The sequence below is a fragment of the Ursus americanus genome, chromosome 27, assembly GCF_024610735.1.
Source record: "Ursus americanus isolate L20-20 chromosome 27, mUrsAme1.1.p, whole genome shotgun sequence".
NCBI lineage: Eukaryota > Metazoa > Chordata > Mammalia > Carnivora > Ursidae > Ursus > Ursus americanus.
In genome coordinates, this window is record NC_142153.1 from 30,141,560 (window position 1) to 30,164,348 (window position 22,789).

The following is a 22,789-nucleotide window of genomic DNA, read 5'->3' on the forward strand; positions in this document are numbered from 1 at the left end:
GTGAAGGCAGAAGGAAGGTAGTAGTGGAATTTATTCTTCACTTACAGAAATAGTTTTGAGATACGTGTGTTTCACTTTGGCTGTCTTGAATTTTAGAGAAATGCAGTTTCCTTACCTATGAAGAGAATGAGAAGTCAACTGTGAAGGGCCACAGGCAATGATTCTGTACTTAGTGGACCACGGAGAGCCTCTTCTCAGAAGCGTACACAGACGTCGCCCGAGGAATGACAACGACAACCCGGGTAGACCTCCGCACCAGGTCCACACTGCAGGTTAAGTCATTAGGGTGTTACTTGCACGTTTTTTTCCTACAGTCCTTCCAATCGCAAGCCAGCTCTGGGGTTCCCCTTCTTGAAGGTTTCGTTGGGGGAAGTCAACTTCAGGGTAACGTTGGCTGGACCTTTGTGACAGCCTGAACTCGACAGAGAGAGTGCCCGGGGGTCCAGGTGCGGCGGGATGAGAGCAGAGCTTGAAGAGGACAGCGGTGGGAGCCAGGGACAGGGGTCTGTGGGCCTCGGGGAGCTGCAGCCCTGATGAGGCCCCCATGAGGCCAGGAGACCCGGGGGGCCCTGCAAAAGGGATGTGGAGATCTTGGGCAGCTGGCGTCAGGTTTCCGGGGGCCTTGCTGCCATGTGGGGTGCTGGCATTGCCAAGCTCTGGGCTCACCTCAAAATGACTGAGGCTGAGTCTTCTGGTGGCAGGAGGGTGAGGCGCTCAGAACTGGGATGGAATTGATTTAAGAAACTAAACTACTGTATTCTGTCTCGCAGGTCCATGTTGTAGATGGTCGGATCAGGTGTCCTGTGGGACGTCTAAAGAAAGCAGTGGGTGCTCGTGAACTGGGACTGCCCACAGAGAAATCGAAAAGAAGAAAAGCCCAACTGGGTAGTAGCCAAGCGCAGGTGGAGTTTAAATATTGAATTTAAAATATTAAGTCAGTGCAAACTGTTCATGTAAATGGATTTAAATATTTTATAAACCATAGATTCTCAAGTCAATTATTCACGCGTTCAGCAAATATTTATGGAGTCCTGTGCCACGTCAGGGTAGATGAAGCAATCGGGGAACCTAAATTCATCTGGAGTGTACCCCCGAGCGCCCTGAGCACGGTCATGACCTTCGGTCGATCCTATGAAGTATATTATCTCAAGATAAATGATGTCCTGTCACTTCAGGTTTGTGACTGCTTCATGCGGGACGTCCCAGCCTGTCAGCACCAGTGCTGTTTGGTAATAATCATGGTGTTTGTGGTTTCCAGCTGGTTTCATTGGAGCTGGTGGGTTCAGACTGGTCATGTAGCTGGAGACGCCTCTGTGACCAGTTCGCCACGAAGGACCGCCACCATGAGCAAGCCGTGGGCTTCCCCATACCACATCCTTGTTGCCACACTGCTGGTAACCTGAGACCCGGGAATGAGGTATGTTCTGTGGGACCGGCAGTGCCCAACCCTTTGGAGACATACCGTTGGAGACCAGTTTGGAGACACAACGTTACCCTGCTGTTGTGTGTCCCCAGCCATGAATAAAGCTAGTCCAGGAGCACAATCCTGTCCTTCCTACAAGTCCTTCCAGCCACAAGACACGTAAGGTGATTCACATGTGATGAATTCAAGCCCCTTCTAAGTGTGGACGTTGTTCTGGATGTTTCTGATCGCATGTTTGACTGCTCCTAGCAGGTGCCTGTTCTCAAGGCCCTCACATTCCAGTAGAGGAAGACAATACACAAGTAAAAACTAAAATAGCTTCTGATATTGATTATCTGTGAGATACCGAACACTGCATGTACCTGACCTCGTTGTTATAGGCAGAGAAATCTCATTATGATGCCTGCCGGCGGGAAGCGTGTGTTCCTAACCCTTCCCGTGCACTATGGACCCCTCAGCAGTTTGGTGGAGCCTACAACTTCCTCCTCAAAATAATGTTTTAACCATAAAAAATAAAATACAGACGATTAAAAAACTTACATTGAACTATGGTTATCAAAATGTTAAACATTTTTGTGACACAGATGTGTGTATTAATGCTGCAAACGATAAGGTCCGACAGCAGGACTAATAACTACTGTCGTTTCCAAGCCTGATGCACTTCGGGGATGTTCTGAAACAGTGTCAAGAGCCGAGTGGCCGTCGCTGTCTTGAGTTCCGTACTTGATGGCGTCACAGACGCTGCCACTGTTAATGCGCTCCGTGGCCTGCATCCGTAACCGAAGGAATTCTTACAGTTAGAAGTTAGTAAAAATAAAGATCCACTTTTTAACCCATCAGCATTCATGCAGTCCTGACTCTTGAATATATTAGGGACCCCTGGACTTCAGGTTGGGACCTCAGTTCCAGAGCAGGTGACCTCTGCCGAGAGATTGTCTGCTTTCCTCATTACAGTTTCCTGTAGGGCGTGAGCTGTGGACGCATCTGCGAGAGCCTTATACCTGGAGCCACGAGCTCTAACCCCGCAGATCTCCGCGGCGGCCCTGACAGCCCACGCTGGGATGAGCGCCAAGCCCTCGGGCTGTGTGACTGCTGAGTCGCGGGTCCCCTGCTGCTGATCACTTCTGGGTCACCTCTGAAGTCTAACTTCTCCTTCCCTTCTCTGTGGGGCTTTTTCAGGCTCACCGTGGTTCTCCTTTCCAAAACTGAGTTTCCAGAGTGTCGTCTGCCTTCTGGCTCCATTCACTTCTGACAGGCCCGGTGGACCCGTCCCTCTCCCATGGCACGTGTCCTGGTGGCCGGGACTCGATCTCAGGCCCCGGTGGGGGCAGTCAGTCTGGATTTTCCTTTCTGATGTCCACGGCCTAGGGGAGGGTGCGGGCTATGGGAGGTAAGAAGTCTGCTGCCTGGGTCTGAGCCGCAGCCATGCTTCCCCACGGGGAAGTTCCCGGGCAGCAAAATGCTGATTTCCCAATTTGAAGAGTCAGGTAGGATGAATTCCCTCCTACCCATGGGAGGGTCAGCTTTGTGTTCTAGTCAGGCCCTCAACTGATTGGACATGGACCACCCAGATGAGGGAGGGCAGTCTGCTTTCTCAGTCCTACGGATTCAAATGTTCACTCAGCAGAAAGAAACCAAATGCTCGCAGAAACACCCAGAATAGTATTTGACTAAATATCTGGCCCAGTCAGGCTGACACACAAAGTCAACCATCCCAGATGAGATTTTCCAACATTCCTCAGGATGACAATGCTTTCGTCCTCCACGGCCAGCGAGAGCAGAAGCCCACCGGCCACTTCCAACACAACGGGAAGGACGTGTGGGTAGCAAGAAGTCTAATTCTCTTCCACTTATGTGCCATGCTTCAAAGGATAATTCTTATAAAAGGCTAATTCTCCAGAATCTAGAAATTGCTAACTAGAAACCATTTTTGTGTAAGTCCAAAATTGTCATATTAAATTGTCTTAAGTGTATCTTGGAACCCAGAAGCAAAGAATGAAAATTTGAAGTTACAAAAGTAACAAATGAATTATAATTTTTAAGTGCATTTTAAAGATGACGTATGTGAAATGATTAAGTCTGGATAATCAATAAACTGAAACATATATACAGGACTTTATGGTCACATTCCTCTCATTTCCAATGTGAGGTTTTTTTTTTTTTTTTAAAGATTTTTATTTATTTATTTGAGAGAAAGAAAAACAGAGAGAATGAGCGGCAGGAGGGGCAGAGGGAGAAGCAGACTCTGCTGAGCAAGATGCCTAATGCGGGGCTGGATCCCAGGACCCTGGGATCATGACCGGAGCCAAAGGCAGATGCTTAATGACTGAGCCACCCAGGCGCCCCACCAATGTGAGTTTATATCACTGTAAAGAAAGAAAACTAAAAACTCACTTTGGGTGATCTGATTTAAAAGCATTGTTACAGGATTTTTTTTTTTCCTGAGAGAGCAAAAGTATTTTCTTTTCAATGTTCTCAGGATATTTTACAATAATATGAATTTAAATAACTTGTTTTAATGTAATACTTTTTAAACTAACACATAAGGACTAAAAGGCATAATATCAATGCTTTCAAAACATATATAAAGACAATGTAAATACATGAAATAGTAAATCTAACTGTAGCCTCATTTTCTGGGCATCTAATATCTGTACATCTTTAAAAGAAATGAAAATTAGGATTTGTTTTAATAAATAATTTTTTCTATTGAAACTTGTCTGATCAGGGAGTAGGGACTAATGAATTATTTTTTTCAAAGATTTTATTTATTTGGCACAGAGAGAGAAAGCACAAGTAGGGGGAGTGGAGGGAGAAGGAGAAGCAGACTCCCACTGAGTAGATGTGGGGCTCGATCCCAGGACCCTGAGATCATGACCTGAGTGGAAGGCAGAGGCTTCACTGACTGAGCCACCCAGGAGCCCCAGGACTAATGAATTTACGTTGGCACCTAAACTGATTAGAAGAAGAAGGAATCACAGAAGCCTTCCTAGAAGAAATGATTTCTGAGTTGCAGCTTAAGGCATAGCTAAAAATTACATACAGAAACGCAGGAAAGCGAATTCTGGGCTGCTCAGGGCATATGCAAAAGCAATGAGAGGGTCTCCAGAGAGTGGGCACGAGTATGGGCTCTCAGGGCAGCTGGGGGGCGAGCTTGGGTCAGGTCACCCAGGGTTATCATCCTTGCAGGGGACGGAGCCTTTGCTCACTGGTAACAGGAAACTGAGAGAGGGTGCCAGGAGAACATATTGGGGCCGGGCTATATTTTTAATTATATTTAACTCCATTCTATTTATTTGGGGGGGGGCTATATTTTTGGAAAGAAAATCAGAGGAGTGTGGAGGGTGGGGTGAAGACAGGATGAGAAGTCCAGCCGGGGGGCCAGTCGGAAGGCTGAGCAGAGGTCCAGGGGGCATGCCACGGGCGTGCATTGGGTGAGCGGTGGAAGGCATGGGCTGGTCGCCGGGGCGTGGGAGGCGACGTCCACGTTTGGGGGGCCTCTGCGGTACCTCGCGGTCTGCTGGAATGATTCACTGATTCATCGACTCATTTAGGCATGCAGGCGTGGGTTTATTTGTTTACTCACTGGTTATTTAGATTACAGGCGCCTAAGTGACCAGCGACAGTCACTAGCTTCTCCCACAATGATGGGCCAGAATTTCCTGTGTGTGTCTCCGACTGAGCCGCCGAGAACCCACGTCCTCCAGTCACGCCCATATCTCAAGTAGGAGATGGGGGGTAGGGTCAGCCGCACACAGTCATAAAGTGTAGGGATCCTGGACTGTGAGGCTGGGGGCTGGGGGTCTCGTCTCCGTCCTACTGAGACTCAGCACTTTGACAAGTTCGGTGATGGAACAGACATAGAGCCCACGACTGGGGGTCTTTTACTCTGGGGTCCCACCCAGTTAAGTGCACGGGGGCGTGTTTCTGGGGGGGGGCGAGGATTGCTTGAACACAGGTGCTCTAGGAGGAGAGGGCACGTTGCAATCTCAGGCTCCAGCACTACCTGCCGGTAAAGGTAGGGCCCCTCCTCTGTGTTCAGCTAAATGTCTGCACAGTTTCCCTCCCCGGGCCTGAGGGCGGAGGCTGTCTTTCACTTGTTTATCCGGAAGGTCAAGAGCACAACGTGGATACAGTGATAGATGATTCTCTGTTGCCCACGGAAATCAGGCAATTCCCATCACACAGATGACGTCCACCTTTTCAATGTCCAGCCTGCGTATCTTGACTTCTTCCGAAACGCAAGTCCACACGCAAAGCAGAAGCCCCAGTAAGACTCTGCAGAGACACTGTCTGACCTCCAAAGGGCTTAGTGCCGCAGTCGGCCTCATAAAGGAGGCGAACGTCCTCGTGCACAGTGCTTGCCCCTGAACTTCAGATGCCACAGATTCCTGTGGCCACGCGGTCAGAGACCTGCCTTTGGCAGGAAGTCTGTCTGATCCTGGGGGAGCGGAGAGGAGAGCCTCCACGTCACCTTGCCACAGCTGAGGGCTTCTCACCAGACCCCTGTCCGGCAGTCTCCACGGGGTTTGGTTTCCTGTCAGCTGGAGGGGTTTGGGTTCATGACAAGGACAGCTTCACATGCCCAGCAGGGCGATGGGTTCCCCATGCTTCTGTTGGACCCAGAGGACATGGACATCTACTCCAGGCTCGGTGTCCGAGAAGACCTCATCCCTGCATCCCTTCCTCCAGGCACTCAGCCAGTCTTTACTACAGTCTTCACTATTGTAACTACGTAACGATCCTATGATGGTAGACAGAAGAATGCCCACACCCCAGCTGCTCACATTCTCATCTCTGGACGCTGTGTCACCTTTCATGGCAGAAGGCACTTTGCAAGTGAGATTAGGTTCAGGATTTGGAGATGGGAGCCATCCCTGGGGTGAGCGGGGGCCCGATGTCATCCCAGAGTCAGCGAAGGGGGTGCGGGGACGGAAATGGACCGAGTCGTGCCCGGGGGCTCTGGAGGGCAGTCGAAACCTAGAGGCCCGAGGCGCTCCTGGAAACTGGAATTATGATGTACCCCTGAGGGACAAGTTACTATTGAACTATAAACAATGAAATAAAAACAAATTTATGGTTGTTTCCTCTGTCATGTTTTGTATGGATTTTCCCTTTGTTTTAATGACTTCTAGAATCAGTTGTGACATTTGTTGAAAAAACTTTTGACCCAGAGAAAAATCATTATAATCTAATTTTATAGCATTTTCTCCACAGTATCAATAACATTCTCTCCCTAGAAAGATCGGCTGAAATGCATATTTAGACAAGTAAATCTCTCTGATAAATCATTTCACAGACGAGAAAGAACCCGTGTGTGAAATGGAAGTTAGAGGTTTTCAAAACCACTCCACTGAAGGAGAGGACACTAATCAGTACGCAGTGGTTCTCCTAACGGAAGACACAGTGCAGGACGGACGTCCGTGGTGGGGGTCGCCCCGCGAGCGTGCGTGCGGGCCCCACGGCAGCTCCCTGCCCAGCTGTGCAGGAGACTGTTCTGGCCCAGTCTCCACGTGCCCTTCAGGGTTAAGCTCAGCTGACCCCCCGCCCCCCGTCCCCTCCAAACAAGCAACACACGCCGGCAGCTCGACCTGTCGGTGTTTAAAACAGAAAGCCTTCCATGTGTCTCCTGGATACGTCATTATTACTAGGTGCATATTAAAATTACATGTTTGCATTTGTTCAAGGGGAGACAACCTAATTACACCAACTTCTACTTTTCAAGTATGCAAAAAGAAACATTTAAATAAATCTTAGGCTTCCAAGTAATTGCTGTGAATTAATTTGAAAATAGTGTTTTTTTGGAATTATTTTCAAGAGATAGTTGTAGAACCATAAAAGAAAACCAATTTGTCGAAATAATCCCTCTCTCTTCACACACACGTACACACCTACCCACTGAGGATAGCTATTAGAAGTGAACGTTGGGGTACGGTCTTCTGAACAGGTTGGTACAAAATGATTGACGTCCCATTTTGCCTCCCTGACAGGAAGCCCTGAGTCCAACTGGAAGGTCAGTGGGTATTTACATCCTGTGTAGTTGGACAGTTTCTCCCCTCTACCTTCATTCTTGTGTGTTTTTTCAGATAGGGGCTTTTCATTTCTTAGGTATTTTTCTCAATCTTATTAAATTGACAATTGTTGCAGGCCCTCCCAATTCTACGGAGAGAAGGATGATAAATCCGCGGAACGCTTGGGGTAAAGCAGGAAACGGAAGAATGAGCACGTCCTCTGCACTCCCCTTTCTTCAAAAGGCATTTTGTGCTAGAAATCTCCCCTAGCGGTTTTTGTTTCTTCTGTTAATCTAGTTCTCAGACCCTTCCCTGACCGGGGCACGACCCCCATGCCCTCAGCCTGGAGGGAATCGTGACTCCGTAACCAGGCCAAGATCCAGGAGAAATGCTGAATAGAAGCATGCTTTGTGATTTATCTGGTGCATACATCTTGGGAGCACAACAATGTACTTGGGAAAATGATACGTACATAAATTAGAATTTTAGTCTAAGTTCTGCACTGGTTCTCGCATTATCTCTATGAAAACAGTTTTCTTTTTATTCTCTCCATAATGAAAGCTCTAAACACAATAAAGTCATTTTCTACTAGGTAATTATTGTTTCAAAGCCTTTCCGAAGATCATGAAAGTGCTTAATTGTCACTTGCTCATAAGAGACATTCAACAAATATTGGCGAAGGTATCAGCAAAGATCTCTGAAAGTGTGTTTTTTAAAATGCAACGGTTGTAAAGCTTGCTACTTCCCTAAGTTTTTAATCTGGTCATTTTCCACAAAGGGCAGAGCGGGAGAGGTGGTGCATGACTCTGCTGAGGGGAGTCAGGGACTTCCTGAGAGCTGGGCCACGTGGGAGGAGGGCCAGAGGCTCAGCCCCGCCGCCCACAAAGCCCGCCGTGGTGATGCCTCGGTAACAGTCACAGCCCTGCCCATGTCCACTGAGCACATTCGTGGCTCCGCCGTCTCCACTGCCAGGGAGCCATGCAGTGGGAACACAGCACCCATGGTCCAGTGGGCTTCTTCTGAACACCCCAAGGCTTCACTGTCAAGACATGTCACCAATCCCCCACATGGGTGCCACAGAGCCACACAAAAAGATGGCCGAGGACCCACATGCCCTTGAAAACTAATCTCTAGGCTTCCTGGATAAGTTATTCATAGCGACTGCTTCTTTTGAACACTGAGAGAACGTTAACAAGCCTGCCGTCTTGAAGGGCTGGAATCCCGGGATGAGGCCTGAATGCAGGTCACCCTCTCCCATCTCCAGGCTCTCCCACCACACATTTTCCTCCAGGCTTTCTGTTGCTGATGTGGCAGTGAGACCCCCTTCCTGAGCTTCCCATCCCACCCCCCACTCCGGTCCCATGCTTGTTCGCCCGGCAACATCCTCGCTGTTTCCTCAGACTGGTCCCTTCCCTGCTCCGACGTGCCGGCCGCTTCCCCATCTGCCAGGAGCAGGGACCTCGCTCCTCAGCGCGGCTGGTTTCTGAGTTTCTCTGCTTGGCCTTTGTACCAAGCCCGGGGAGCGTTTATTGCTGCGATGTTTTATGGTTTCTCCAGGCTATGTATATTCATTGTGTTACATAAACAGCACAGAGCAGTGAGCTCTCGTGCACTGATACTCAGTTTAGGTGGTAAATTTTCAAAGGGGTGGATGTGGTTTTCCATAAGAATGCAAGCAAACTGTGACACTGAACCTGCAGAGCCCAAGGAGCATTAGTGAATCTGCATGAACGATGGATTTGCTCTGAGCAATGAGTCGTGTTTATGGATCTGCCCAGCACGCAGTGGACGCTCAGACTGGACGTGGAGAGGAGGGGCCCGGGAGTCGGGGCACGTCCCCTCAGGTTTGACTGCAAGCTAGCAAACTTTGGTATTTAAAGCACAATCACTGTCCAAATGTCAGCGCTTAAACTTGTTTCCTATAGAAAACTACAGAAGTTACGCTGGATTATTCTAAAGAATCTTGATACTAAGAGATTGCATCCTAAGAAAAAGAAAGGTCAGCTATGAAAGAAATGTGTCAAAACCCCATTGCAAATATGACGATGTGACAAGTGCCATTTGGCAAATGTACCAAACGTTTGGAGAGTGTATTTCACCTGCAGTGAAGAAGCGTGTGCTCCTCTGGGAGGAGACTCCACGCTCGCCTACACGTGTCCCGCTAGGAAGGTCAGAAAGGGCGCCTTTACCTGCTGTGGATCTGATGGTGGAGGCGGTGTTGGAGGGCGTCATGGCCGGAATACATTCATCATCCTGGGAGTAGCCGGCTTGGATGGCTCGAAGGTAACTGTGGCTCCTCGTTCGGAAGCATCCGGGGAGGTCCAGGGCGTCCATGGCCTGGGATTCGACTTCGCTAAAGACGGACTCACACACCGACTCGAACTGCCCGTTCATCTCCGCCTCGCTCATCTGGAAAAACAACACGCAGTCGGTGGCGAAACCTGGTCATGTCACCGTGGCCATGTCACCAAAGAACAAGAGAGAACAAAATTCACCCTCACCCTCATACGCTGTCTTTCTAGAGGTGTTCATTTGAGTTTGGCTGGGGGATTTGTTAGGCCTAAGGCATGTCTTCCTGGGTTACTTCTTACCAAACACTAGGAAAAATCATCAATCCCAAGATGCTCCTGAAATTCTGTGCAGCCCGCAGAAAGCCTGACAGGGTGGCGGCCAGGACCGCTAGGTTTGGGAGACACTGTGTGCGTACAAGGTCAGCATTCAGACGCCAGACCCTGTCTGTGCTGTTCCCAGAGCCTCTGTCACCTTTCCAGGCTGCTCACAGCGGCCGGCTCTAGGTGTGGAGGCCACATACACAAACACACGTTCGGTCTGCTTCTGTGCATCGTCACGGAAACCCACCACACATCTGGCTGGCGGGGTTTCTGTCCACGTCAATAGGCGTCACCCCGTGCGTCCCAGCTCTGTTGCTGTTCGGCCCGGGACAGAAGCAGACTTGCCTCCTTTGATCGTTTAGCACGGAAAGGAATTACTTGTAAGCCTGCAATTTAATTTCCAGGTATAGAGTCAGCCTGGGAACCTAAAAGTTCCAAATGTATTAAAATAAATCTCAAGGCTTTGGACAGGGATGGGATCGTGAGCACACATGCGCGTGACCGCCGGGCTGGCTGGAGGGCCTTCGTGTGGGGTCGACGACTCTGGCCGGGGACACATGTTACCTGAGGTTCCCAAGGGGTGATACTCATGCATTTCCCATGAGCCAAACCCAGTGTTTTTAAAAGGGAATCTGGGGAAGTGAAATGTAGTGTCAAAGCCAGCTTGGACAGAATAGGGTGGGAGGAGAGATGAAAATTTCAGGAACGAGAAGCTGAAAGTGATCAGCTGAGGACCGGAGGCTCACGGGGTGATGGGCAGAGGTCCGCGGGGTGAGGCTGTGAGGGTGAGTGCAGGTTCTGCACGAAGGGAGGAGGTGCAGGGCAGAGGGAGCACCTCCTGTGGTGCTCCAGATCGTCCTCCGTCCAGCCCTCCTGCCCTGGGCTTTCGGAGGAGCCCAGGCCGGACCCTGAGACCTCGTCCCACTTCCCAGGTGGCTTCTCCCTGCCAAGCCCACCCTGCTGCGATGGAGCCCGGTAGTGACCGGTCCCCGCCACATTCCTGCTCTGGCTGCATCCACATCCGAATGTGTCACCCACAGCCTCCTCCACACCCCGGTGACACTGACCGACAGATACAGACAAGTATGTTTTGACACACCAGATTTGTCATTTTCCTCTGATTGTTCACAGAGTAAAAGCAGGTGAAAGAATCCGATCTCCCCTCTAATAGGAAAACAAACATGATTTTTTCTAAAATCTCTACTTGCAGACCTGAATGTGGCCTTCTCTGGGGTCACCCGGGTTTCTGACACGCTAGAATAATGGCTCCTTTCACTCGGCAAATCTGAGGGTGTCAACCCTGGTCTCTGGTGGTAGAAACGTTGGAGGATGGTGCCCAGCGCCACAAGGACCCACAGCATAAGGGGGAGAATGTCTGGGCTGTGCCAGCAGAAAGGATCAGAGGGAAATTACAGGTGAGAGCGTCAGTCTGAATGGGTCACGGGTTCCTGAAGTCGGAGAGGGACAGATAAACCACAAAACCACGGCACTCCCATCAGGAGCCTCAGCTCCCTGGAGAGCGGGACACATCACAAGCACACATGCTGGTTTGAAACACAGCATTTTTGATGACAAATTTCTTTCACTCCAAGTTTTCCCATATGGGGAATTCCAACAAAAAGCCTCAGATCGTTTCATGTCATTTATGTCAAAGATCCATATTACACAGCCTGAAAAGGCCAAAATCTGCATGATGCGGCTTGCGACTGGGTGCAGGATTTAGTGGAAACCCTGCTCAAACCCACTCTCTCCTTGAAGGGGAGAACCATTAAACACACCCTTGCATTTTACAAACAAAAGACTGAACTTTCGCTAAGGACCACTTGTAGCTGGTGCTTACAGCGACAGAAACACATCGGTGAGTTTCTAGAAATGAAGGTGTCTTGTTTCTCCCATAGCAAATAACAAGTAGTCGAGAAGAATCTCAAATTTGGGTCCAGCGAGGAACCGAAATGACCTGCTCTTTGAGAGCTGATGTGTTCACCGAGCCCAAGGAAGATTTGGAAACGTGGATATAATTTTACATGGGGACTCAAACCATGGCTCAGTCCCCGGAAATTGCAAGAGGATGTTAAGCCAATGGCATCAAAGTTATGGCAACCATCCGTGTCCTCTGAAGCTTCCTCGGTCTTCTTTTGTGAACTGTAAACTCAGAAACGCAGTTTGACCTGCTTCTGGACAATGTGGGCACCACGGAACCGACACAGGTAACGTTGGGAAAATTGGGGGGGGTGACAGGGTGGCTGTCCTGTGCGTAGCGGAGGTCACAACAGGTGGCGCTCCACAGCAGGCATGGTGGGGCGTGGCCGTGGAGACCCGGACCTGGTGTACGGCTGGTGGGATGGAGGCTGGCGTGGCCGCTGTGGAAAGAGTATGGCGGGTCCTCAAGAAATTAAAAGAACTACTGCAGGACCCGGCCACGTCTGGGTATCGACCCATAAGAACTAAGCGGGACGAGAACAGCTGTTTGCAGACCCACGTTCACTTGGTGGACTATTACTCAGCCCTGCCCACGGAGGAGCGTCCGACACCTGCTCTGGTGGGGCAGGGCCTGGAGGGCAGGATGCCGAGGGAAAGAAGCCAGTCAGACAAGGAAAGACACTGCGATTCCACTCGTGTGCGGTCCCTGGAGGAACCATTCCGCAGACACCGAGACGGTGGTGCCAGGGGCTGGGGGCAGGAGGCTCATGTTCCGTGGGGACAGAGTTGGAGTTCTGCCAGAGTTCTGGCGACAGACTCGGGGGGGGGGGGGAACGCCTGCACAGCACTGTCAGTGTCTTGAACACCACTGACCTGCTAACTTAAAAATGGTTAAGGGGGAAAATTTTATTATGGATATATTACCACAATGTTTTTAAAAAAGGATGCATGACAGAAGGAGGCTGTGGTCATGCCAGAAGAGCTTTTCAAAGAGAAAGAGAAAGAAGGGGACCATGAGACAGCGGGCATGGTCAGAAGCTACGGGAAGGCAAATGTCTTCCCTCAGCCAGGACGCAGAGGGTCCCACCCTCCACGCACCTCCAGACCCCAGCACCATACCCCCGGCTCCAGGAAACAGGGCGGGCTGTCAGAATTAGCCCAACCGTGGATGAATGGAAACGACGTAAATGCAGAGACTCAGCCCCGGTGACCTCAGGAGGCTGGGCTGGCTGAGCTGGGAGGTGTCCCAAGGGCGAGACCAGCAAGGAGACAGCATGGCGTTCCGCACTGGCTGGAGGCCGCGTCTTGGGCGTCTGCAGACGCTGCTGGAACGATACGGCGATTCCACTAATGCTCCGGGCGCCTTTGCTCCACAGCAGCTCGGCCACGCCTCCCCAGGGACCCCGTGTGTGTGCCTTCTGTCCAGAGCCCCCACCTCCTTCCCACAGAGAGGAGCCAAGGGGAGGTCCGGGGACCTAGCCCTGCCTGCCCCTTCATACCCTGGGAATAAGTAAGGCTCTCATTGCAGCTTGCCCGGGGAGGGCTAGAGCTCATAAGGAGTGTCTGACCCCAGCAATGCCAGTACGTGTGAGCAGCTGGCGTCTGCGTGGTTCTGTGACCCCTCTAGAGTGGGACACAGGCCCTCCACACGTGGGGTGTGGGAATGTGACAAGGTGACACACGGAAGGACGCTGCTCGGTGTGGTGGAGATGGAGGGGACAGGAGGGTGGCTGGGGTGCTATCTGCTCATCTCTGTGGGCGACTGTGGGATGTGACAGGCACAGACAGGAATCTCTGCTCTGCTCTGGCTGTCAGGTGACCGTCTTGAGACTCGGTTCCTCCCTTGCTGCTGGGCGTCTTGCTCCCCTGCGTTCCTAAGTCCCTGTACAGCTGGGAAGGAGCTCCAGTGCACACAGCTGAGGACTGTGTCAGGCAGGAAACCACAGAGGTCATGCCCCGCCGGGTGGCCCCTGCAGACAGTAACTGGCAGAGCCCATCACAGGGATGGGGACCTGCGGGCTCTGCAGGCCATGCCACTGTCACAATACTATTTATCAATGATGGAAGATTAGATGGTCTTACAGTCTTGCTCTAAGTATGTCTCCCGGATATGAACAACATGGGCATTCTTCCATCTACCACATAGACTTAGCTAGACAGACATTAAGGCAGAGCACTGAAGCATGCGTGGGGGGCAGTGCAACCAAGAACAAAGTCCACCATGCTCTCTGAAACGGAAGGGAACATCATTCTGAGAGTAAAAGCGCCATCTGGGATCCTGTCCGATGAACTGACAAGCTGGTGCATCCCAGAGAGCTCAGGAAAGGCCAGCAACAAAGGAGATGCCCAGAGAGCTCAGACACATGTGCCGTCTGCACCGAGACTGGCTCCACGCCACGTCCATGGTTCTGCACAAGCAACATGGATGTGTATTTCTAGCATTTTCCAGAAGATTCCTCCAGGGAAGAAACTGTATGGCTCAAGATAAATCCCCCCGCTCAAGCTGGTCACTGGGAAGGTGTACGTCCCATGCACCACTGCAATCCCAGACGCTCCCCACTGGCAATCCCACGGCATCAGTCCAGACACTCCACATACCTACAGGGACTCTTCTCAGGTTCGTGAACTCAGAGAAGCCAGACCCGAGTCCAGTGACTCAAGTTCAATCACAGCATGGCTTACAGACAAGCAAGTCTCATAAGAACTCGGATAGACTTTTCATTTCATTTCTGCACCTGAGCGAATGTTGAATATTGAAGAGTGAACTTCTACCAGCTTTAGCCACCAACTGAAATATCTCAGGGACACTGAGGGGTTCCCAGAGGCATCACCCCAAATGCATTGTGCTCCGTTACTGGAAACTACCTGCTCCTCTGGGACTGGTGGGTCACACTGGCCAGGGTTGCATATGGAATTACTACAGATTTGTTTCCAGGGGTGAAACGGCCCCATTCACTGCCAGGGTGCCAGGGTTATTGTAAGTAACATTTTTTTTTTTCAGAATTAAAAACTGAGTTCAATGTAAAGTCCTATCATAGAACTCATCAATCAGAACGACCTGCAATTCCAAATGTCGAAGTCATCAAAATAAATAACCCCCAACACCCAGCTTGTCTGCAATGGCTCTTATTTACAATGACGAATCTTTTCAGACAGAAAAAGGTACGGGGACATGTGATTTTTACCGATGTAGTTTTGGAAATCCCAGCTTGGATTCACTAAGAACATGGTGTTGAGGGCAGTGCGTGGCTTATGTAGGGCAACCAAGGAAGCTGGTGGCTTTCACGGGACCCCCTGAAGAGCTGTGCTGGGCATTCAGGGGAAACCCGTTTGTTGAGAGCAAATGAGAACAAATGAAAAGCAGAATCAGACCCACAAACACAGGAACAAACTGATGGTTGCCGGGGAGAGAGGTGGGGGGGGGCGGTTGAAATGGGTGAAGGGAGTGGGAGTTGCAGGCTTCTGGTAATGGAACGAATGAGGGGAATGGAAGGCGCAGGAAGGTCTGCTACATTGTAACAGTGATGGAAACAGCACAGAGTAGCTACTCTGGGGTGAGCATGCACCATGCATAACGGGGTCCAATCTCTGCTGTGCACCCGAATCTAATGCAACATCGGGGGTCAACTCTACTCAGATAAAAAAGAAAGAAAGAAAGCAAAGCCTGCGGGAGTCACCCATCTGCAGTGAAATCACCTTGTCCCCTGCTGCAGACGCTGGTGGGGTCACATCTGACTCTAAAGTTGCATTTTGGCAAAGCAGCTGTTGTAACTGGAAGGGAACCTAGCATCTCAGGAAAAGCGTGCGGGAAGGTCCTGCTCCTGGAGGCGGGGAGAGAGGTTGAGGGCGCCTCTGTGCGCACTCTGTTCACTTAGTAACTCCTAACATCAGCTTGGACTTTGTCTATGCTGAAATGGGATGTTTCCCCGATTAATTAGATAATTACAATAATCTAATCGCAGACCGTCTACAGTTGCTATTGCTGTTTTTATTGTTATTTGCAGGGGCATTTGCGGTCGGGCTGCAGCGCGACCCACCACCCTAGTTTGTCCGGGGCTGAGTTCAGTGCTGAGTCCAGGATGTCCCTTGTGTCCAGAGTCAGGAATGGTCCTTTCCTTGTTTTAGGGGGGGAAAAAAGGGTCACTGGCATTCTCTTTGCCGTAGATGGAAAACTAATCCTGTTTTTAAAGAAAAATAGCCTTTGAGTTGATGAAAGAGGTCATGTCTTTCTTCAGTTGTGGAACAGGGAAAAACCCAGATTGTTCAGTAGAAAAAGTCCAGAGTGCAACTTTCTGATGAGAAAAAACTGTAAAATGAACAGACTCTTGCTTTATATTTAGAGCCTGTGGCAAAATAAGTCTTCAGTGTATTTGAACCCCTGGCAAGCCACCAAAAGCTCATAGCATGAGTCTGTAATCAGGAGTACTTTTTAGCATTATGCACTACTAGTACTATTATTATTACTATAGTAACAATCACGGCTGGCATTTAGTGCCTCTATGTCACTTGTTACATAATGAGATCCAACGTTCATTAGGCACCTGCCCCGTGTGTGAATGTGTTACATCACCTGTCCCTACAATACCATGCAGCAGCCTTCCTCTCCCCGCGGATGAGGAAAGAGAAGTTCACGATGGTTAAGGGACCCTAGGCTCAGGAGGCAGAGGCGGGCGGAAGGGAGCCGGGCTCTGCCACTACTCTGCAGGAAGTGCAAGAAAGCATTAGGTGTAAGCCTGAGACACTCCCGGTGAGCCTGAGCACTGTTTTTAAAGGCAGCTAAAATTAGTAAGCAACCTGTTTAATTAAAAATTCAAGAATTCAATTCTTATCGATCCTACAGCATATGGTGATTAGAAGCGCCAGCTACTGCTCATTTTGCTCTGGCGTACTCTTTGAAAAGTTCAAACCAGGATGGGAAAGCCTGCTGGGCTCCCTGCCTCTCCAGCAGCCACGCCTCTGCGCCCGATTAAAACACCAAACACCGCCATTCACCCTGGGGCCACGGATCCCACTGAGGCTGCGTAAGAACGGAGAAATAGGGCCTGTGCGCCTCGCAAATGCAACTCTGCACCCCGGATTATTTTCAGCTCTTCTTACTGGACCATCAGAGTTTCCGGACAGGGCTGGGATGGAAAGCCACTGCCGTCAGACCCTGGCTGTCATGGACCTGCCCCGTTTCCCTGAGGAAACCTGGGGAAAGGAAGACAGCCTGAGCTAAGTCAGCAAAGCAGGCTGAGACGTCATCCCTGATTCAGAGGAGGCCAGCATCAGGGGGATGCCATCACAGGTGTCGAGAACTCAGTGTTACAGGGTTCCCGGGTGTGCAGTCGGAGAGGGCTCCAGGCAGGAACCTCACATCTGCTCACGGCCTTGCCCCAGCAGGCTGCAAGGACACGGCTTTAGAGAGCGGACCCGAGGGGGGGGGGGGAAGGAATTCCCGACCTGGCTCACACAGCTGGCCTGACTCAGGGTGCTGACGGCTCTCATGTAGCTCTGGTTCCGGGAGCGGAATTTCGGGGAGTTGTAGCTGGCCGAGGGGTCCAGGCTGTGGCCGGCAGGCACGTCGCTTGCAGCTTGCAGGTAGCTCTGGCTAGAAGAGAAAAGAAACGAAGAGAAGAGGCGTTCTGTGAACATGCACGGAAGGGGCAGAGCCGGTGAGGGTCATTCCAACCCGCGCCGAGAGGCCGTTGGAAAGTTTCCAGCTGAATGTGTGTCTTTTGGTGGCCATCCTGGTCTTAGGTCCACACTCTGCAGGCTCAGTTTCAAATGCACAGTCATCACAAGTAACAGGGGATGCTCTTTACAAAGCTGCTTTGAGACCTGACTATGGCCAGGTAATGAAGTTAGGATCGTTCCACGTTAACTAAAAGGTGCCGAAAAGCACTGTAACTCATATAGCCCAGCAGCGGACGTGGCTTCTGAATTTAAGCCAAAAATCTGAGAATCTCTATGGACTCTGAGAAACAAACTGAGGGCTTCAGAGGGGAAGGGGGATGGGGGAAGGGGATAGACTGGTGATGGGTAGTAAGGAGGGCACGTATTGCATGGTGCACTGGGTGTTACATGCAACTAATGAATCATCGAACTTTACATCGGAAACCGGGGATGTACTGTATGGTGACTAACACAATATAATAAAAAAATCATTAAAATAAAAAAAAATCTGAGAATCTCATAAAAATCATGTTAGCTTTTGGCAATTTGACACACTCAGAAAAATAAAAGGAAAAACAAAAGGCTTGCCTTCCATTGTAACTCATTCACAGTAGTGCAGGTCACGCACTGCACAGGGAGAAAGAGCAGGCTGGGAGGTCCACCCCACCTCACCATCACGGTGGACGTGTGCCTCCAAATGACCTCAAAAACCAACGTTCTCTGACCCCCTTCAGGCTCTGCTCTACTGTGTTTAAAGATGGGAAAACTGTGAGAGCGTCTGGCAGGCAGAAAGATCAACTTAGCTTAAACTTCTGGCCCACTGAGTTCTCTGTTTCAAGTTCTGTGGAAAATCTTTTGATAATAGAGTAAAAATTCATTCTATTTGATCAAAAACTGGAATTGTAAGACCAGAGGTACTGAAGCTTCTTTCCTCGTTTGGATCACAGTGGGAACATGAAATAGTATCAGTGCACGGGCCCGTGTGTAGAAACGTGTAGAAATACTTGGCTGCTAAGTCTGGCTCCACAGCCAGTTAAAAGTTTGTTCCTTGCTTTACAAAGTAAATTCCTGATATAATTTGTTTTCTCTGTGATTTACTTCTTTCTGTAAAAATGCACCAGCAGAGAAAAACTGGGGCTCAATTCTAAGTTCTGATTAGGCAGAGCCCATTTATTACAGATTTAAAGTCAGTATTTCAGCTAATATTAATAATACTTTTTTACATATTAGAATATAATTTATATTGTAAATTATTATCATGGCAATTTTTGTCTTAAAACCAGGTGTGTAACACATTCCAGCTCCCTTCACTCAAAACAAAACAAAACAAAACAAAACGAAAAAAGGAAGAAATTAGCTGTCATACAGTCGGTTCTAATTTTGTCATTTTGGCAGCTAACGGGGAGTAGTGACTCTTTGCCTGGACTCCTGGTTTGATCCCACTGCTCCCCGCTGGCAGCTGCCAGGCCTGACTGCCAGGAAGACAGGTGAGCAAACCCCCAGGCTTGGCCACCTGTTGTAGGTGCGGCAGGAAGCGGCCAGAGTCGATGAGAGCAGCCAGATGCTGACGGACCGCGCCCAGGACTATGCTGTGTGTGGGGCTCAGGACGGCTTGCACAATTGGGGGGGGGGCACGTGTGCACAGCCGGCCTCAGCCGGCCAGTGTCTGCGTGTGTTTAGTCCAGCACTGCATGCGGGAGCAGGAGCCCGGCAGCCTCTGGCAAAACCTCTGACTTAGGCTCTTGGCCTCACTCCTGACTTTGCAAAAAATGCAAACTTTCTGCATTTCCCCTCTCCTTCTGTTTCCTTGAAATGGCTCATTTCATACCTTGCATTTCTGCCAGTTGGTACTCATTTCTTATTTTCTTGCAATATAATAGCTCCCTTTCTGACTAATACCACTAACTCATCGTCTCAGCACTCTCAGATGAAGGGTCTGAGAGCCTCTAAAAGAAAGACTTGTGTCTGTCTCTGTCTCCATGGTTTCAGCTCTGGGCCAGTGAGTGAAGAGATGTCCTCAAAATGAGAGCAAATGACCCTTTGGGGGCTTTTGGATGGCACTCACGCCTGAGTGACTCTGTGTTTGTGATTCCATGTTTCAAACACGTGTTCTAACTCCCTGTGATCTCTTTCTTCCAAAGCTGGGCATGCCATTGACAGGACAGTTGCCACTGTAGAAAGCTAAACACATTTTCTTCTCTTAAATGTTGACTCACGATGGTTAACGTTTGCTACAACTCTTGTGCTGGATGCCCTGCAAGCATTTGCCGTCGCACAAACGGGACACTGAGTCATCGGTGCGGGCTCACACAGATGCGTGGCAGAGCTAGACTGTGCCGGCAGTCTGTTCAGAATCCGGGCTTTCAGCCCCAAGACCGTAGCTGCTGAGTCATAGAAGCAAAGACTCCCAAAAGTATGGTCCTTCATTACCATATATTTTAAATAGTTCAAAAAAACCCCTTCAGCCTCACTAGGCTTAATAGAATTTTTTATATTGTAACGGTTTAGCTTTTTACAATACTGCCGTGTCCCAGGAAGCCAGCTGTCCATATAAATCACACACCTGGAGGCTGAAAATCAGGACCCAAGTCTGAGGAGCACAGGTGGGGTTAGAAGCCGGCAGCAGGTGCCTTCTTCTGCACAGAACACGTGCCCCCCAAGCCCCCGGGACTCTCACTCCAGGACAGCCTTGTTCCTCCATAGAAACCGTCCTAGGAATCCCAGCTCATTCTGAAATCCCCTCAAAGCCCCTTAGTTATTCCCTCAAACTGATAGTTCCTACTTTAGGATCCTAGTTGCTAGGGGGAGAAATAGATTTTCACATATAGCTCAATCGTGACTATTTCCTATCTTCATGACGGCTGGTCTGAGGGACGGGAGGCTGGAACAGGCCTGAGCCCCGAGGCTGGAGGGGGACACGGAGCACTGTCGCGGGTCACCACAGGGGAGCCAGAGAGAGGGAAAGGAAGGTCCACCTGCAGACGTCCTGGAGTCCGCGAGGTGGGAATGGCCCCAGACAGAGCCATCCGGGGTCACAGACACCACCAGGGAGATGGTTTTTGTGGATTTGGGGCAGAAACCAGATGGCAGCAAAGGTGAAGAAGTGACAGCGTAAGGGACCATTCTGAACAATTTGTTGAATCTGTCCATGATGAGGAGGGCGCAGGGGTAATTGGAGAAAAGTTGTGAGTTTTGGGGGATGGGTCAATGTATTTTTAGAAAGTGAGGATGCTGTGGGAAAGAGACCCCAGGAGGTGGCGGAAAGAGCCCCCCTCCACGTGAACGCAGCACTGCATGTGTGCTGGGCCCCCAGGGGGTGGCGGGAACAGCCCTCCAGAGTGAACATAGCGCTACACGCACGCTGGGCCCCGCGTCAGGTGATGGAGTCCCTCAGTGCACACAGCAGTTCGTTCTCCGGAGTGCATGTGTGGGGGCCAGCCTATGTTCACACCCGCGCGAGCCCACGTATCCTTGCAGACAGTTTCTACTCTCAGTGAGCATCTGCAAAGTGCAGCTCGTGGTAACGGGACTTAACGTGGAGAGTTTACTGAATATCACCGAATATTCTACGCGACAGGCGTAGAGTGGTGCCCAGCACAGGGCGAGCACTTGGTTGATGGTAACAAACGTTACATTTCATTTGTCGTCAGAAGGCCTGGATGTGGGGAGGGAGACCCAGAGTAGTGGTTCTGGATTTTCTCCTCTGGAGTTTGGTTGAGGTGTCTCATCTGGTGAGAAGCCGATAGGGGAGGGGGCTGCCAGATGGGGCCCCATTTTCCCCTGTGAGATTCTGTCTCAACAAAACATTTCAACTGTTTAAAATTTTTTGAAGAGAATAAAAGAGAGATTGTCCCCCTAAAATAGAAATCCCAGAACGGAGCAATAAATACCCACTCTGTTTTTATTCATGGAAACCAAGTTGGTGGAGGTGGGATGTGCAGACCTCCGGCACACAAGTCAGTCCGCTCCGTGCTTGCTGCAGCCCCACACCGTTGGCAGGACTGCGTGCTGTCCTTCCAGCCGCAGGCGCGGCGGTGTGTCTCGCTGGAGTTTGCTTTTCATTCCATCTCTGTATCTTCTTTGTGCCATGACTTTTCAACTGCCCCACTGTAAAAACTGGATTATTTGGCTTCGTATTTTTGTTCTGTTCTCCGTGTATTCTGTGTTCGGATCCTTTGTCAGCAGCATTTTCCTTCGGCCTGTGACTTGCCTCCTCCTGTTCTTCCTGGCGTCTTTGCACGAGCGGAGTCTCACGTGTGGTGCTCAGGGTCACTTCCCTGCTGCGTTGACGTGTTCTGAGTGCTTCTTAACCCGGGAGCTCTTGCCTCCCAAGGGACACCCCATGTCCGGGGACAGTGTGGGTTGCCACACTTGGGGGAGGGGCAGCTACTGGTAGAAGTCAGAGATGGTGTGGGAAAACATCCCGTAGTTCACGAGGGGGCTCCCAACAGGAAAGAGCCGCCTGGCCCCAAATATCGGTAGTGCTGAGACTGAGAAACCCTGGTCTACTTTCATACCAAAATCACACTGTCTTAAGGTCAGATTGTCTCCAGTCAACAGCAGCATAATGCAGTCTCTTCAAGTGCACACTGAACGTTCACTACATTAGACTAGACTTTGGGCCATAAAACAGACTTTAACAAATGTTGTAAGAACAGAAATCACACCAAGTGTGTTGTTGGACCATAATGACATTAAACTAGAAATCAATAACAGAACGGTTTCTGGAAAATCCCCAAGTACTTGGAGATTAAACAACAGTCTTCCAAATAACCTGTGATTCCAAGAGGAAGCGTTTGAATGGAATGTAGAAATATCGTGTGCAGGTAAAGCGGGGGAGGCTGGGACCACTCATCGTCAGAGACAGCAGCATGAGCTCATCCTTAGCCTAATGGAGATGCAAAGATCATCTCAGACGCGCGTGTACTCGCTCTGCCTGCTCAGAGGAGCCGGCCACGTGTGTGCCCAGTGCCTGCCTCTGGGCTTCCAAATACCATCCCCCTAAGCGGAGACCGGGATCCTTGAAGACATGGTGGATTCTGGGGCTGGGACTGGGGAAAACATCAGAGAGTGTGAGCTGTCCAACTTTGCTCTTTCTCAGGATTGTTCTGGTTCTTCCAAGGTTCTTTGCATTTTCACATATACTTTAGAATCTTCCTGTCAGTTTG

General features: G+C 50.2%; 1 protein-coding gene across 1 annotated transcript in view; it reads right to left on the reverse strand.

Annotated features, from left to right (window-relative positions):
- The window catches only part of DLGAP2 (DLG associated protein 2), a 114,875-nt gene that overhangs the window by 44,236 nt on the left and 47,850 nt on the right, over positions 1-22,789 (reverse strand). The window contains exons 3-4 of the mRNA XM_087856483.1: positions 17,409-17,556; positions 9,624-9,843 (exon numbers count right to left, since the gene is read on the reverse strand). Of these exons, the coding sequence (XP_087712609.1) occupies positions 9,624-9,843; positions 17,409-17,556 (368 nt within the window). The remainder of the gene's footprint in view (positions 1-9,623; positions 9,844-17,408; positions 17,557-22,789) is intronic.